Source organism: Lichenostomus cassidix, chromosome 4 (genome assembly GCF_008360975.1).
Source record: "Lichenostomus cassidix isolate B80296 chromosome 4, HeHo_3.0, whole genome shotgun sequence".
Taxonomy (NCBI): Eukaryota; Metazoa; Chordata; class Aves; order Passeriformes; family Meliphagidae; genus Lichenostomus; species Lichenostomus cassidix.
In genome coordinates, this window is record NC_139484.1 from 12,020,322 (window position 1) to 12,038,313 (window position 17,992).

General features: G+C 39.7%; 1 protein-coding gene across 5 annotated transcripts in view; it reads left to right on the forward strand.

The window, feature by feature from the left end:
- Positions 1-17,992, forward strand: part of MANBA (mannosidase beta) — a 53,452-nt gene that overhangs the window by 7,474 nt on the left and 27,986 nt on the right. For all 5 annotated transcript variants that reach the window (XM_085057926.1, XM_085057924.1, XM_085057925.1 and 2 more), the window contains exons 2-8: positions 1,467-1,561; positions 2,062-2,167; positions 4,098-4,268; positions 6,884-7,007; positions 9,386-9,561; positions 12,164-12,274; positions 17,336-17,487. In XM_085057926.1, the coding sequence (XP_084914052.1) occupies positions 1,467-1,561; positions 2,062-2,167; positions 4,098-4,268; positions 6,884-7,007; positions 9,386-9,561; positions 12,164-12,274; positions 17,336-17,487 (935 nt within the window). The remainder of the gene's footprint in view (positions 1-1,466; positions 1,562-2,061; positions 2,168-4,097; positions 4,269-6,883; positions 7,008-9,385; positions 9,562-12,163; positions 12,275-17,335; positions 17,488-17,992) is intronic.

The following is a 17,992-nucleotide window of genomic DNA, read 5'->3' on the forward strand; positions in this document are numbered from 1 at the left end:
TATGTTTATATTATAGAGCCTGACCCTATTAGTTGTAAAACAAATACGAGATATGAGACAATTATTTTCAGGAGACTTCAAATCCAAAATGCCATTATTATCTGTACTGACTCCTGTTTGAAATGGGGAGAAAAATTAAGTTTCAGCAAGTAGGAAAAAAAAAAAAAAGCTGGGCAGATTTTGTTCAGTGTGAGTTTGGATATTCAGGATGGGTAGTTAAGTGTGTTGGTACTGTTAGAACACTCCTCTCAAAGCAAACCTTAACGTAGCTACCCTCTCTCTGAGCCAGGGTTGAGTCATGCAGTCCAGAAGAGATTGGCCTTTGTTTCGAGGCAGCAGCTCAGCCGTGCAGCTGCTGCAGAGGCTTGAACGGGGCTGTCAGTCAGGGACCTGGGTACCTGCACTCTGACACGGGGTGGATGGGACACTGTGCCCTTCTGCACTCTGACACGGGGTGGATGGGACACTGTGCCCTTCTGCACTCTGACACGGGGTGGATGGTACACTGTGCCTTTCTGCATGCTGACATGGGATGGGACACTGCCTGCCTCCGCTCTGACATGGGATGGATGGGACACTGTGCCCTCTGCACTCTGACACGGGGTGGATGGGACACTGTGCCCTTCTGCACGCTGACATGGGGTGGATGGGACACTGAGCCTCTCTGCTGCCTTTGTACGAGGTGTGAGGCTGTGGGGTGTCAGGCCCTTTAACCTGGCTGAGGGACATTCTACCCACCATAAAGTAATAAATACAACATGAAGCCAGAAAGGCCGAGGATGTAGCTTAGACTAGCTGTGCCTTCTGTTCTTCCTAGGTAGGTGTAGTTAAAGGGAGAAGGGCACATTTGGTGTAAATGCAGTACTACTCTCAAAAGTAGTCATTTAGTTTTATACCAAAACCAAAATTGTATTGCTTCTCCTTCTTATCTTTCTCTGTCCCTCCACATAAAATAATATTATTTATCCTTACTGCAGCAAGACTAGCTGACAAGAAACAACTGGAGTATTTGCAACTACTTTCAACTAGAGATTTTTTCACTACTGTCCCTAGAGGCCTAAAATGCTGTTTCTTTGCCTCTTAAAATCCTTAGTCTTACTTTCTCCATAATTATGAGGATGATCATGTTTCTGTTCCTCTCATTAAGTCACAAGCTCTCTTGATTTTTTGGTTAATTTCCAGACCAGTAATTTCATCTATAAAAACAAATCCTACTACTTCTAGTTTGAGTGATTTTAGCAGACAGGGTTTTGACCTATATAAATTAATTCAAATATTACTAAAGCTTTGCTTTCATGTAATATTTCAAAGGTGAAAAGGAATATCAGGACTAACTAACTAAGGTGGATTTTCCATTTGCAGACTAACATAATAAGTGTTCATCTAATGGATTTTATATTATGATGCTTTTCATGTAGTAATAATAAATAAATATTGTCATGTTCTTTTTGTTGGTCTGTTACTAGGATCCATACTATAGATTTAATGATGTGATGTACAGATGGATCTCACTAGATAACTGGACTTACAGCAGGACATTCAAAACTCCTTTTGACATCAGGTATGCAGTAAAGATACGTCTAAAATAGTTCCATGTCATCTTTCATGCACAACTACGAGATAATCCATCAGCTCAAAATTGGCTAAATACTTTTTTATCTGATAAATTATGCAATAATGTGCAACTGCAAAGCTGTTGCTACAGAACACTTCAGTTGTTGCTTTTTCCTTTTTTAAAAAAATTGATTGTTAAATATTACTTATGAATTGTCAACTGAGGAAATACAAAACTTAATGCTAATTGAAAATTATCCCATCTAATATTTCATGGGTATGTGAACGTGCTGTGTGTTTGAACATGCTGACTTGATCTACTTCAACTGTCATCCTAATTTGACTATTTAAAGATACAGTGTAGCTACACTGAGTCAAATGTTTTTGCAGGTAGCTGAGGCAGCTGCTTGTTTAATGGTGTTACACATTTCTGTATTATCTGTCTCCTGTGTGTTCTTAACTCTAGGAATTCTGACAGTTTTTTCAGACATATGTTTTCTTCTGTAGGAAGTGGCAGAAAGTGAATTTGGTTTTTGAGGGAGTAGATACAGTAGCACAGATCCTGCTCAACAATGTCACTCTGGGGAGAACAGACAACATGTTCAACAGATATGTAAGTAGTCTGTTTATTTCTGAAGGTGCTTCTGTTTTTTCTTCAAAGCTCTTTTTTTTTTTTTGAGCACTTTCAGTGCATTCAAGTACCCACAGAAGTAGGTGCTTCGATGCAGAAGGTGTTGACCTGAGGGCTGCATGTGTAATCAGATAAATGTTAGAAAGAGAAGTGTACTTACCTTTTCGCTAGCAACAGGGGTCATATCTAGAGGTGAATGTGCCTTGTCCTAAATGAGAGGACCAATGCAAGAGGATCAATTCAGCTAATAATATGTCTTGCTTCTTGGGATCTGTCCCAGCTCCAAGAAAACATAAGCTTAAATCTGTTTTATTAGCTGTAAATCTGCTTACTAATTGGTATTAGAATGGTTTACATGTGAATACTGCAATGAAAATGCACGTGTTGTAAAGCCTTTGTAAGTGTTTTCATGCTTTTGTTTTTTAAAGAGGGTGGTTTATTTTTAATATTGCATTTTTGGTAACATTGTCTTTGGCCTTAGCTTATGTCAGCATGAGAGTATTCATTACAGAATGACCCTGAGAGTGGCAAAAGCATGAAAACTAATTTTTTAGCTTAAAAAATTATCCTGATATTAACATAAGGAGCAATGCTTGCTTTTATCTTAAAAGAATCAAAAAACCCAAAGAGTTAAAGGAAGAATAATAGTGGACTAACTAAATTACAGATGAAATCTGGTGTCTCCAGATCTCAGCATTTTCATGGCAGGTTTCATTGCAGAGGCACTGGAGTGAGATATAAGAGCTAGATTGTGCGACCTGTGTCTGTGTGACCTAGGACAAACCACTTAGTTTTCTTTGACTTAATTTTACCATCAGTGAAATAAGAAATTTCATGGAGCTTTTATGAAATTGTAATTATTTATTATTTGAGGAGTATCTAAGGTTTGTCAGTAGCAGCCTCTGTAAAGTTATTATTTTTTCCATATTTCTGCAGCTTCATTTTGTATCAGATTGTAACAATTCATGAAATGGCCTTCACTCTAAAACCAGAATGTACTGCATTAAATTGAATCCGGGGTTACTGTGACCCAGACTGCTGCCTTGTTCACCTGTTCCACATGGCAACAGTGTCTATAGGAAGGACTCTCTGAAGGCTCTGGATTGGGGAGTGCTATTTGCTTTATAATTTTCTGCTACAGACATAAGTGATGCTAGCTGGGCTGCTCCCAGATTAGAAAAAATTGCAAAGACTTGGCTTTTCACAAATGAGCACACTGAGGAATAAATGGGTATTGGCCATTGGAGCCATATTGTCTTGATAGCACAGGATAATTCTGAAATGGAACATTTCTCCTTTTATCCTGCCACACTAAAGGGGATTTTGTGACCTGGTGAGGAAGCACTGAAATGGTTAATTTTGTTCTGGTACAGAATATGTGTCAGTACATTTGGGGGATGAGAATGCAGCTCCTTTCATTTTGGGGAATGAAATACAGCTTTGCAGCATTCATAGACAAGGCAGCTCAGTGCCTTGTGGTAGATGAGCTGGCAGCACAATGTGAGCTGGAAGCACTCCTGTATGGAGCAGCTTTCTGAGTTGGAATAAGAAGTCTTCCCAAAGACGCAGGTGAGTTCTGGATGAGTAAGGAGAATAAAGGTTCTCTTGCTGTCCTTGTCTTTCAAGCACTTCTGTGTGCAAGAAGAGTGCTGCAGCCTGCAGTGAGGGCTTGATGTGAGGAAAGTGGTTTGCCCAAAAACCTCTCCTTGTATCTAGACCATTCCTGTGTATTTTCTTTTTTTCAGTTTATGAAGTAGCTTTTCCTTCCTTCAAAACCGGAGCACACTGAGACTGTATTTCAAAAACCTTTGAATAATAAATGTATGGTATTAAAATTCCAGTGGAATAGTGTTTATAAATCTCATGTGTTAACGTAAATTCTGTAGTGGTTTTGTTCTGTGTTTTGTCCTAGAGCTTTGATATTACCAGTGTGATCCAGGAGGTCAATTTTGTTGAAGTCCGTTTCTCGTCAGCCATTTCATACGCAGCAGAGCAGAGCAGATGTCACAAAGCACACAGCATCCCCCCAGCGTGCCCTCCACCTGTGCAGAAAGGAGAGTGCCATGTTAATTTCATCAGAAAGGTAGGGGCAGAATTGTCTGTCTCTGGCTTCAGGCTGGGAAAGAGGAATGCACCACAAGCTGTCCTTACTGTTGTATTCTGAAACCTGCAATGTCATTTTATAAGTAGGGCATATTTTTCATTGCAGCTTCCTTCTCCTGTACCTCCTAGAAACCTGTAATCTTGTATGTTGACAATACAAGAGGCGTAAGAAGGCCAGGCTTCATATCTAAGTGATAAGAATGTTTAAAAGGCTATTTTCATCAAAGAGTCAGCAAGGAGACTCGCTGTTTAGAGAGCAGGATAGCACTGGGAAATGTGTGATCATTACATTTTGATCCACTGGGTGGGTTTAGCAATGTATGCTGACAATGGAGTTCACTGTTGAAAATACCAGTGTGTATACCAAGGCTGTAAAAATCTCATCCAAGCAGCTTTGTGAGTGTTTGCTGTTGCTCATGTGCTGTGCTATTTATATGGGGCAGCTCTGGCATGTCCCAAGAAGTGTTATCTAACAGGGGACCTGTTCTCATCTTATTAATGTTGCAAACTGTGACTTAGGGAGTTTCACATATTCAGTGAAAACAACAATGTAATATAAATGAATGAAGCTCAGAAACTTTGATTTAAAGATATGGCTTCTTTGCTGTTGAAACTTAAGTCAAACTATCATTTGAGTAGCATCTCATGTAGTTCTGATAGCTTTGCAGCAGATAGGGGCAATGTCTAGATGATCTTATTTTCTAATTTCTCTTTTTTGGTGTTTTAGCACATTTGTCTTCAATGCCTTTCTTGTGAATTATTTTCAAACTTTGTAATAAAGACTTTCTAGAGTCTCCTCAGAAAATTACTAGCATTATACTAATTTAACTTTCCTTTAAAATTTGTTAATGTAAACATGGACTCCATGTTGTCCTGGAAAGCAATCCTTTAGGATTAAGATGCTGTCTTTATTTCTACTTGCTGCTACTTTTATCGTCTTTATATTTAGAAAGTTTATTAATTATTCTGAATCCACTGTGTTTCTTAGAAATCAGTGCAAGGAGAGGCTTGGAAGAAATAAGGCACTTACACAGCTGTAGTCTTATTTATAGAGCAAAAGCAGCCTGGAATGAGTTTATGCTTCACTGAACTATACCTTTACATTTGTAAGAAAATACACTAGTGCTTTTTCCTCCAATGAGTTGTTTGACTGTACTTGGAAGCTGCTCCAGAAATTTCCAGAAACATTTTGAGTTCCAAGTATATGGCACCACCAGCAGCTATGCCACATTTAAAAGCAAACAAACATACTAGGACATAGCTAAAGTAAGCTGGCTCCTTCCCATCTGAAAGTGATGGAGAGCTGTTTACACCTTTCAGGTGCAGTAATAAGTGCAGTAAACTTATCTGAGTAGGAGTTTGTGGCAGAACACAAACCTGTCACTGCTAATGTACTCCAGTGATACAGGCATATTGTTCTTATGACATGCTGTTTCTGATAGCAGTCTCTGCAGTATTTTTAGTGAAACCTGCCAATCTGTCAGTGATTCATTTGTTTATTTTTTATAAAGGGAAAATGACTTTCAATCGGACATGTTTTCTAAGAATATGCTATCCCTGGTTTTCCGTTTGAAAGAGCTGCAGTGTTTGCTTCCTGGAAGGCACTTTTGCAATTTGATAGACAGGGAGGCTGACTGGCAACGCAAGGGATAGGCCAGGCTTGTGCAATGTGGTTTGCCCAAATTAGTATGCCTCGGCTGTAAGTTATTAGTCTCTAAATTTAGAACTGTGTGTCACTGTACAAGACTTTGGGAGATCTATTGTATTTGCTTTGGGGGCTGGGGCTGTGTGAAACTTGGAGGGCAGCTGAATAGATGTTGTCAAGGGATTTGTTAAGTAGAGGTCTGACCAGGTTTGAAAACAGCTAAATGGAAATTAGTGTACGTACTTCTCTGCCTGACCAGCATTTTATAATTCTGACAGTTACTCTGATGTTAGTACCAGAACTAAGCTACTTCTCAACCATGTTTTTGTTCCCTTTGTTTTTGTATAAGAGAACCATAAAAAGGGGAGAAACAGTGAACATGACTGAACTACACAAACACACCAGACATACCCATTTCTTTGCTTGTATTACTCTGTGGTGTTAAAACTAAAAATAGGAGATAAACTATTTCATATATGATTTTTATTTGATACTCTTCTTCTAGAGTACTAACATTTCTAACTGTCAGTTCTCTGATTAGTTTGTCTTTTAGGTATACAATTAAATACTGACATTACAAACTAAGATAATTCATAGCTGCATTGAGAGTAATCTCCTGGATTGTTTTTTTGATCTTTACGGTTTGGGGTTTTGTTGGCATTTTTTTAAAAGGTATGCTAACTGTTGTTTTGCTCTTTCAGCAATGCAATTTCTCTGTACATGGATGTTTAATACAAAATTAATTTTTTTCTATAATACAGGTGGTAGCAGCAGAGTTCTGGAAGAGAAATGAGAAAAAAATACTATAGGCTCTTCTGGGTTTATGGAAACTGGAAAAATTCTTTCAGTGCATATTTTATTCCTAGATAGCAAATCTCTTTTATTTCTGGCACAGCATCAATGTCTGTGTGAAAATTAGGCAATTGTAACATAATCATTCTGTTTTCCAGGAGCAGTGTTCATTTAGTTGGGATTGGGGCCCTTCTTTTCCCACTCAAGGAATCTGGAAAGATGTTAGGATTGAGGCCTATAACCTTTATCACCTGATTTACTTTTCTTCAACTCCTTTCTTTGGTAAGTCTCTTTTGTTTCTTCTTTTGATTGTTGTTTCACCTTTGGAATACAAACCATTTTATTGTTAAGCCCAATTCTGTCAGTTTAGGAAATGTTTTGTGGGGTTTTTTATGACTCTGTGTAGTTCTTTCCACAGCACACCTTTTTTTTACATATTGAAACAATACTTCAGTACAAACAATAGCTATTAAAAGTGTTTGAAATCAGAATCTTTTTTTGCTTAAAATCCCTGAATAACTGCAGAAATAAATGTAATATAGTTGAGATTAGCACCTCTTCTCTGGTTTTGAAAAAATTCTTTTATATTGGCATGTGTTTTCACCTAGACTCCCCATAAATATGCCTCACTTTGGTCTCACTTTCATTTAAAACAAAGGCAAAGCTGCTACGGGAATTTGGTTTTGTGTTGGAAGGACAAATGCCCAGTGAGCAGAGTTTGAAGAGTGCTGAGTTTTCAGGACACAACATGAAGTCTGAGAGAGAAATGCAGTTGTGCTATGCAAGGATAATTGTTAAAGCTGCAATTGGAGAGGATAGCCTACTGCATTCCTGCAACCTAACTTACCAAACCGGTTTCCTCTCCTGCAGTGGTCTCTGATCTTCCTCTCCTTTGTCCTGAAGATCACTGCAGCTGAGCAAAAGTGGTTAATTTCCCCTTTTAACTTTCTGCAAACGGTGATATGCCCCATTGCAGACCACCCACATGCTTTTTTTCACTGCCTCTTGAGCCCAGTCTTCAGTGGAGTAAAGGCTAGCACGTGGGCTCTCTGCACTGGGGTGAATGTCGGCCCTTGGGAATAGATTTGTTTTGTATGAATAAAAGAGGAAGACATCACTCCATGGCTGCTTTTAAAGAGTCCTGAAATAGCTGAAGGTCTTAGCTAGAATTAACGTGACTGGAATTTCCATGGAAAGCCCCAGCATTGCCTGTGTACTTTCTAAAATTTAGTTACAGTAAAAATCTTTTCTGGTCCCTCCCACATTCCCACAACTCCACCTTCTGGTAGGTAAAATCTTGCTCTGTGGGTAAGTGGAGAGAGCAAACCTTTCATTCAGCAGAGTGGCTTGGAACCAGAGTAAGAGCTTATTAGTATTCAAACATACAACACAACCTGAATTTAAGCTGCATATGTACTTTTGTTGTTCATCCGATTTAGCCTTTTAACCACTGAGTCTGTAAAAGATTCATTGTTCTTGGTTTTTGTGCCCAGACCCCACAGTTCATGCAGTCAAAAATGGGCTGGAATTTCTATATGCCTTTGTAGGGGAGGGAAAATGCACTGTAATGTCTGATCCCCTAGGGTGGGTATTTTTTTAACCTTTTCCACATTTCAGAAAATTGGTCTTCACTGGGTAATGCTGGGTGTAATATAAACTTGGGAACTCAATCATTGCTCTTCATTCTATGAAAGATGGTGAAAAACACACCAGGACTGAAGGCAATTGTTTTTTTGGCGTGAGCTCTCTTTCTCTTGTGGAGGAAGGAGAGCTAAGAGTATATAGATGAAAAGAGAAAGTAAGTTATTAGTGGTTTGGGTATAGAAAATGTCTTAATTATGGTTTTCACTGTTTTCTGTTTTATTTGCTTTTGTTTATATGTTAATCCATAATATTTGAAGTATAGGATTAGCCAGTCTATGTAAGCAGCCAGGCAATACAATTGCTGAAGTTAGTGGAAAATTTGCACATAGATCTTGAATACCCTTGACCCTGGCTCTCCTTATTCAGTAAGTTCTGTAAAAGAGAGCACGCTCTGAGGTAACTTCAGAGGGATCTCAGAGAAGTCATTAACTTGTTTCCTCCACCACACATTGGTGGGAGAAGGGACATAAAGATATAGCTCGTCAAGTCTAGACACAGTGGGCCCAATTCATCCACAGCATAGCCCCATTCATTTTGTCCAGTGACTCTGGGATGAATTCAGCTCGTTTTCTGTTAATACTGTTTTTGTTTCATTGACAAAAGTGATTGTACTGGCTTGTGATTACAATCTTTCCCAAAGAGTGCCATGTTCATATGAGTGCTGACTAAAAGCAAATACAATGTCTATGGGAGTTGGTGGGAAAAAATTCCTTCCTAATGAAGTGACTGGTGTCAAGGTCTCTGACTTTTGTACAGAACTCTGAAAAAAAAAAGCCTGGGTGGCTTAAAAGAGTTAAGAAACATAAATCGTATTGCACTGGTCTCTTGCATTTGACACAGATGTCAAATGCACTAAATAAGCAGATTAACCATGTAGGTCTGGTTCAAACACAGCCCGAAAATTATTAAATTTAATCTTAGGTGTTTGAATTTTTTCTTTAATGAGAGATCACATTAACTAATGAGTATATAAACATAATTCTTAAATTCCCTTTTTTTTCTTCCCCTTCACTTAGAAAAGAGTGCTCAGCAGTGGCATCTTGAAGTTGAGTCTACTTTTGATGTAGTCAGCTCCAAGCCAGTTGCAGGTCTTGTGACTGTGAACATTCCCAAATTACAAACACAGCAAACATTCGTTGTGAAGCTTCAACCTGGAGAAGGCAGCATTGTGCTGCTTGTAAACATCAACAAGGTGAGGAGGTGTGTATGTAAAGCTAGTTCAGCTGCAAAACGTTTCCCCTGCTTTCCAATGTGACTTTCTGTCTCCATGCCAATTTTAGGCCTCCCTCCCATTCCTTACTGTGTTTCTGACTTTTAACAACAGTTCTGTACCCCTTTCAGGGTGGGAGGACAATTCTTTTCCTTTCAAAAATCTGATGTTTGTGGAGCTATATAGCTCAGTGCCAAAAAGATGAAAAAGCCTTAAAAAAAAAGTCACATAATCACTGTCCACTGTTAAATGAGCTATTTTGAATTATTTAGGTAGATAATCTTTGGTTACCCTTTGTCACTTCATTTCACTGGCAGCAGATATCTCACATGCTACTGTTTACTGGACTGATTTGGACTAGAATATACTACAGTATGTATGCTTCTCCCAGGAGAGACAGGAAACATTCCTGAAACCTCTCAGTCGATACTTTTTCAGGTGAATAAAAGCAAAAGAAAATTTTGTGGAATAACACTGCTTACATTTGTTTGTAGCCTTTTGGATAGGCAAATTTCAGGAGGAATTTTTGCCTGGTAAAGGTGCTTCAATGAGGAGTGAACTCAGTTAAAACTTAGGCCAGTGGGCAGAGTGGGAGCCCTGGCAGGTGCAGCAGGAGCCACATGTGATGGAGTTCTCCACAGGAGCTTCACTGCTGCAGGACACACATTTGTGGAGGGTGCTGTGCTGTGAGCAGGAACTTGGGGCTTCTGACAATACTGGCAGTTAATAGCGTTTGAGGGTCTGCCTTCAAGGCTTTCCGTATTTCACTGGCTCTGCTGATTTTCTCTATTGCTGTGTAAATCTGCGTATGTTTCCCCAGTTTGACTGCATTGTGTGTGTGTTCTTGAGTTCACTTGTCAGTTGTTTGAGTGGAGAGAAAGCAAGCAGGGTGTTTATGTTCTAGTATGCACACTTTGTGACTTGTGTACTTATGTGCTGTGTTTTATTTTGACACAGAAGCACAGAAACATACAATTTTTGTTACTGTTGTCTTATGACCTCCAAGTTACATGAGCAGTTACCAATACCCAGTTTCATTTAAAACAGCCATTAGTCTCTGCTTAGCCTTTTAATTGATTACATTAAGCAGGCACTGCAAAGTGAAACTTCAGAAATTATTTTTGCTTATTTAGTGTCCCATCCTCTATCTCAGAAGAGATTTGTTAGTATAGTGCAGCTGCAAGTTTGGGAGGAAGTACTTCCTTCAGAGCAGAGGCAGCAGTGTTTCATTATTCTTTGTGTACAAAAGGCTTTGCTGCATGAATTCACATCAGCTGATACTATGAGAAACCCTGAAATGTGTTCTCATGTATTGACGAGGCTAGCAGAGCTCTTACTCTGTACACAGACTTGTGTGGTGTGCATTAAATACTGAGACCTGACCAGATACTGATTTCTAGTTGAGAGCTTATTGCAGATTGTGTTGTAGTCAGTTGGTGCATATCGCAGAGATGTGTAGCAGTCTTCCTGCAGTTGCCACGCGAAGTGCTGTGTTGCCAACATGACAGCATTTTGCTTATCAGTTAGTGGTGAGCAGAGGGGTGACATCATTAGTGGCCAATGAGACACTGCAGTCGATCCAGGCAGCTGCGAACACTCCCTTGTTGTTGAGGCACACGCTGAGTCTGTGCTTCCGTTTGCATCCATGCAGCGCAGAGATCAGTGCTTCCTCACTAGCAGTTATGATAGTTCTGTATCAGGGAAGCTGAAAGATATATTCATGATACATGCATGGCTGTGTCCAAGTACAGCAACAGCAAAACATATTGTTGTGCTTCTCTCCGGCCTCAGTTTGTTTGAAAAGATTGAGGCACTCTTGGCGTGACTCTATTCAGTGCTGATCCCTCCATTGTTCGGTTGCATGCATTATTGCTTTCTTGCCACAATTTTGGTGTTGTGCACTCAACAGGCAAATGCTGGCAGCAGGATTGAGCAACAGAAGTAGGCTGCTAGAGTGAAGATAAATATTCTGGCATCTTAGAGATTGTATTTTATGTTTGTAAAAATTATGGAGTACTAATAATGTGATTAGGAAGCATAGAGAGAAAAAGCAGAAAACCACCAGAAGAATGAAAGAATTTGACTTAAAAGCTTGACATAAGTGAGGCAGTTGGTAGGGTCACGTATAACTAAAGTCACGGTTGAAAAGTGTCACTGCTGTATATTGAATGTTGCATGGGATAGTTAAAAGGATCATTGAGAGGAGGTGTGTGATATAGAGCTCAGTGAACGATGGCTGCTCCTGACACAGATATTTGGGGTTTGGAGGAATAGTGTGTCAGTGTACCTCAGCTGAGGAGCAGCAGCTAGATGTGTACATGTATGTCCAGGTGTGCTCATGGCCTGTTGTGACAGGACACAAAATGAAGTGGTAGCCTGGACTTCAGTGGAAGAAATCATACTTCTTTCTTTACATGATTTTCACCTGAGAGCTGCAGCTGGAGAGATCCCAGTTAATGTATCTCAGCTGACGCACAAAACCTCATTAGATTTGTGGTAATTCACTCAAAGGTATTTGAGCCCCCAGGTGCATTTCATACCTCTTTTTATACATGTCTCTGACTTTTTCCCTTGCATGCTCAAGAGTTCTGCAGTGGAGGCTTGGTGGCCAAATGGACATGGAAAGCAAACTGGATACAACATGACAACAACTTTTATCATGGAGGCAGGATGCCAGATTGAGAGATTTTCAAAGGTGAGAACTCCATCTTAATTACATCTGGCATTGCACTGTTACTATTAGGACATCTGCTCTGCAAAGCAGGTGTCTAGAGCTCTTAAATATTTTGCTGGATTGTAATATGCATGTGAAAATGCTAATGAGAAACAAGCTTTTTTTAATGTCACAATGTATGGCCACCTGTTTTCTGGTTGTCTTAGCTTGTATGGATGCCTTTACTTATATTCAGGCTGCAAGATGACTTACAGTTAACTGGAAACCTCAGAAGAGAAAAGGTGTTTACTTCTTAAGTTTTCTAGCTTGTGAAAAGAAAAAAGCACTTCTAAACTTGATGTACCATGCTCTTGGTTTTGTATCATGCACTGAAAACCCTTTTTAGGTTTATATAGATTATGCAAAGGTTAATTACTGAGATTTTTCTTGCTAATTCAGTTTGTAAAAAATTTGTAGGATAGGCACATTCCTAAAAACCTAACATACATTTATTTATTAGAATGTGGTAGATGTGCTTCAGGCTTAAGAAGTGGTGACATCTTAAATATGACCATAAAAGTAATATTTGGGGATTTTTGCATAAGGGTTCCTCTAACACACTGGCTGTTTAAGTATCAGTTTGGTTTTACTAAGAAGCCTGAAAGAGATAATTTCCAATTGTCCATTAAAAAGAAAACTCATTGAGATTAGACTGGGCTCCTTATGACATCAACATGTGGAAACAACTGCATAAATGTATGCATTTTTTAGATGTTTCTGGTGTGTATTGCTTCACTACAAACTAATCTGGTCACCAGGCATCTAAACTGATATTTGCTGCAACATTTGTTCATGTGAAAAAACCCTATGAAAAAGCAGTAGCTTCTGGTGTTCTAGTCTTTATAGGACTAGCCCTCTAATTTGATTATGAAGTAATAATAATAATTCTTTGCTATTATTAGTCTTCTAATTTTGAAACAATTAAAAAACCCACACCAACTAAACACAGCATATTGTGCTTGAAGAAACTGGTTGTAGGAAATATGGCTACAAAGCCTGTAAAAAGGAAAATTCTGTTGTTACTCTGTGAAAACTGCACAATGATAGGAAAGCTAATCAGTTCCATTTGCATGCTTGTGTCAGAATATTTTGTAGATTTTGTGGCATATGATCATAGGGACTTCATGAACAACAGAAGCCTCTTATTTTTTTTTCTGCTTAAGGGGAAAGAGGGGAAAAAAAACCACAAATGCACCACATAGTGGACAATGTAAATTAACGAGCATATGAAGCATTTAAAGCTTATAGTGTGAAGTCTGGTCATCCTTAATGTGTTTGGTGAATCTCTGTCTTGGATTTCGACAGACACATGCACACCATCACCCTCCACCCCGAGCTGTATGAGTGGAAAAAGGCTCTGTATGCAGTTTTTTCATGCTGTAGCTTAATTTTTTGTCATGTCAGCAGACTGCATAGCAACATTCATATAGCTTAATAAGAACTTTGAGTAGTTAAGGAGATACAATCAGGGATTAATGCTCCTGAAAGTTGTTTTGTTGTCAGTTCTGTTGTCTGTGTTGTACTTACTGTATTCAGGAGGAATAAATTTCCTGCTTCTGCCTTCCCCCCCCCCCCTGAAAAAAAATAGTGGTGAGACATTTCACAAGTGGTTTGTGTCCGTATGAGTAACTACTTAACTTTGGACAGGAGAAATCTGAAGGGTGAGAACTGTACATGTGAGAAAACACAGCTTGATCTTATGTCAGATTTGGCTACTCCTAGCTTGAACTACTTTCTGGATTCTGACGTGTTAGAGTAGTCTTCAAAACGTTAACTAATCCTTTGGGAATATTTCTGGGTGGCCTTCCAGTATGTACTTGCAGGAGTTCTACAGAGCTCTAGCCAGCTGTGATGGGAATCTCTTTGGCTGAGAGAAGTACTTACTCATTCCTGTTCAGAGTAACAGAAAACCAAAGCAGAATGAAAGCCTATATCCAGGATGGGATGTGGTTTGGTTTTGGTTTGGTTTTCCATTTCAGTGTTTTGTTTTAGAGTTTGTTTCTCAGGATAATGTGAGACAAAGTTGTATCTCAGAGTGAAATTGGTTTTCTTGACGGAGGGTCCTGTTTGCTATTGATAAGTTGCTTTTCTTCTTGCCATCCGTACATCAACATCAAGGAATTTATTACCTCTTTCATTGCCCCATGAGGCATTTGTTTGCCTTTCAGTTCTATTTCCCCATTTTTCTGTGTGCTTATTTCTCCAGCACTGTACTCAGAGTTTTTTGTTTTGTAAAGCTGTTTTGGTACTTTAAGATCTCGGCCTCTAGCTGTCTTTCCTTCCATCCCTTTGCACACTCTTATTCCCCCAAACATTTTAGCATGACTTCTAGAAGTCTTTCCTTCTGTCTTTGTGGTTTTCACACCACTTTCATGCTGCATGCTAATTTGTTAGGTCTCTGGGTTGCTCCGTGATCTTATTTCAGCTCTAGGCATCTTCATCCTTAATACTTTTCCTACCGCTATATATGGGAATGCTAAATGTGAACCACAGGTCACTTAACTGTGTACAAATCCTTTGTATGTGCCTTAAAAAGACAGGTATCTGTTTCATAATTATGCCCAGAGCCAACTGATTGGTCTGTGGTGGCTAGAGAGCCTCTTGTGCGTGCTCTGAGACTGGGAGAAATGTTCAGCACTCAGGCAGCAAGCTCTATCAGACAGCTTTCAAAGTGGCCAGGGTCTTGGTAGCCAGAAATGCCAGATGCTGGTTGTCTCCCATTGCCCTTTTATTGCCCACAGGGCAGAAGGAAGCTGAAGTAGGAGCAAGATGTGCTGTTACTGGATGGCCCCGGGGGAACAATGGAGTAGCATCAAACCTTGAAGACCTAGGAATGTGAGCTGAGGCTAAGGAGCTTTTCCTCTTGCTCCTGCTGTCTGGGTGGTCCTGGCTGAGTATTTCACCCTCTCAGATTGCCTTGGATTTGCCAGTTGCACGAGCTCCACTTGAGCATGAATAAAGCAATATCACATTACTTCTGTTAGTAATACAAATACTCCGTCACAAATGCACTCTGAGACAGTCCCAGCCTGCCTGATGACATCCATTCAATGACATCCAAATACTTCGGCAGCCCCAACTGCAAATCTCATTCCATTTTGTGCCATAAAAAAAGAGCCACAATGGAGACTGAGGAGTTTTTCTCCAAGTAATTGAATTCACTGTAGGAAGGTCAGAACTTTTTTGCTATTGTGGTACTCATACTGTAGTTTTTCTTTCATAGCCTTCAGGAGTTAGGGTAACTGTGACAGTTGTATGAAACATTGTTTATTTATTTTTTTTTAATTCAACTTCTCATGTTAAAATAAGTCTGCAAAATTCTGGGAATGGTCACTGCCATGATGCAGAGAGGTTTAAGCTGAGGTCAGTGGTCTGCAAGCTCCACTATTGCATCTAGTTTGTCACATGCATTGTATCTATGTGGGCATTTGGTTAATAATTGTCCAGTCTACTTAGAAGCACCAAAGAGGAAGCAAAAAGTGATTTGCTTTTTCTTCCCTACCGCTAGAAATAGTTTTCCGTCTATATGTGTGATTTTTGATAAGCTGAAAATTTAGAAAATGCAGTCCATAGTGGGATTAGTAATTTCCCTTTTGAACTCCAGCCATGTCTGGTGCGTGAAATAAAGAATTGCATTTTGTCTTAAAGACAAGTGTATCATTTGCACTTAACGAGGTTAATTTTAGCCTGATTTACTGACAGATACTTGCCTCAACTGAAGCTTGTGGCAGAGAGAACAGGCTGTACTCGACCAGCTGACCTTTTGAAAAGGTAAAGCAAATAGTCATCTGAGGGAGGAGTGGTTGCTATCTTAGGAGTAGTCTAGAAAAAATTAGGTTACTGCCCTCCTGACCCAAACCTGTTTTGGCTGAAATTTACTATTAGATTTCCTTCACTTCATTTAATTTTCCAGTTATCTCCCTAAGATAATGAGCAACAGGTACAAGAAAGAAAAAATGTTTTCTTTCTGGCTTAGACAAGTTGAACTGGAACAAGGATGCAGGAGAAAAAGTTTCACCATGGCAGGTGAGGAAGGCACCTGTACAAATAAGGGGTCAGTTCAAAGTGCTGTTGCAGTGAACTAACTGCTCCCTCATGGCTGGTTATGTCAGTGCAACCAGGATACCCCTCAGAGCAGCATCATTGCTTGTAGTAAAGCCCCAGAAAACATCTGGAACGATTTCCTGAATACTTGAATTCCACCTGCAACATGTAGAAGGAATATTTTCTTGTTTCAGGATCTGCGGTACACAATGCCATGTATTAGGCTAAAGGAGCAGCTGTAAAAGTTCAGCTTCTGCTTGAGATATGCTTTTGTCTGGAATGGTCTTTAATACTTTACACTGAGTTAGTGGTTATTTAGCTGAACTGGTGTCTCTGAAACATAATTGCTGACCATGCTGTTCCAACACAGCTGTGATCGTCAGAGGGCCCTTCACTTGCAAACTGGCATTTGTGTTTGCATGTGTATTTTTTCTCTTAAAGTGCTACACCTATTAAAAGGTATCATTTCACAGCAGTAAAAGGAAAAGCTTTTGCTTGTACTACAATAATCTGATACTGGGCATTCAGGGACAAGGTTTACAGCTGAGCTGCTGCAGTCTTCTGCGGGGAGAAAACTGCAGATTAAATGGTGTCTCTGATCTGGTGCAACCACTGTATTCTTCTTTCTGGTCTTCAGCTGGACTTTTGACTTAATTCTGCAACAACCAAACTGCATCTGTCTCTTCCTTACATACTTGTGTGCTCGTGCACAGTTGTTTGCTCATGCTTTCTCTTGCTCTCTCTGAATATTTCTCTTCCTCTCTCTTAATATGATAGCAACTTTAAAGAGTGAACAGGCTTATTGAAAGAGTTCTTTCTAGTCCTGTTACAGTGTGTTTTAAGCAAGCAGGAGTTTAGAGATGAGACCATGTCTTTTGACTCCTTGGCAAATTCTAAGCTGTTATTGTTCAGTTCAATCCCTTTTGTAATGGTTTTCTTTATTTATTTCATTTTTATTCATTTTTGTCAGCTTTAAATCTAAGTTTCATGTCTTCACAGGTTTATTTTCGGACAGTAGAACTTGTTCAGGAGCCTATTCCTGGCTCACCAGGTCTGAGTTTCTACTTCAGAATCAATGGCCGACCCATTTTTATTAAGGGCTCAAACTGGATTCCAGCGGATTCTTTCCAGGACAGAGTGACCTATGACACGTAAGCCACATTTGATGTTCTCTAAGGATAAAAGGTGATGTTTTCCTCCTCCTGAGTCTCTCTGCACCCTTTATCAAAGGTTGGCTTTAGTAGGTAAAAGTCCTTTCAAGGCAGGACGCTAATTGTTGTGGGTTGGAGGCTTCAGAACAAGGGCTTAATTAACACAAACAGATTTGAATGATGTTTGAGGCATGTAGATGCAATTACTGGTGGCAAGGTGGTTGACTGCAGTTCATAGGTTACTGGCCTTTCAGGTATTTTTAGGGACAATCCTCAGGCTGTTTGACCCAATTACCTGGACACGTCCATTGGTACTTGGAGGACCTGCACTTCATCCATGTCCTAACCCATGTCATGCAGGGTTACAGAAGTGCATAGTAGACTCTCTGCCCTTTTCCCAGTCTCATCTGGGCTACTTGGATTTCAATGGCACAGCACACCACAGATGCAGGTAGAATGGGGGCTGTTCTGTACTTGGACCAGGCTTTGCTCTGAGTAACTGGGG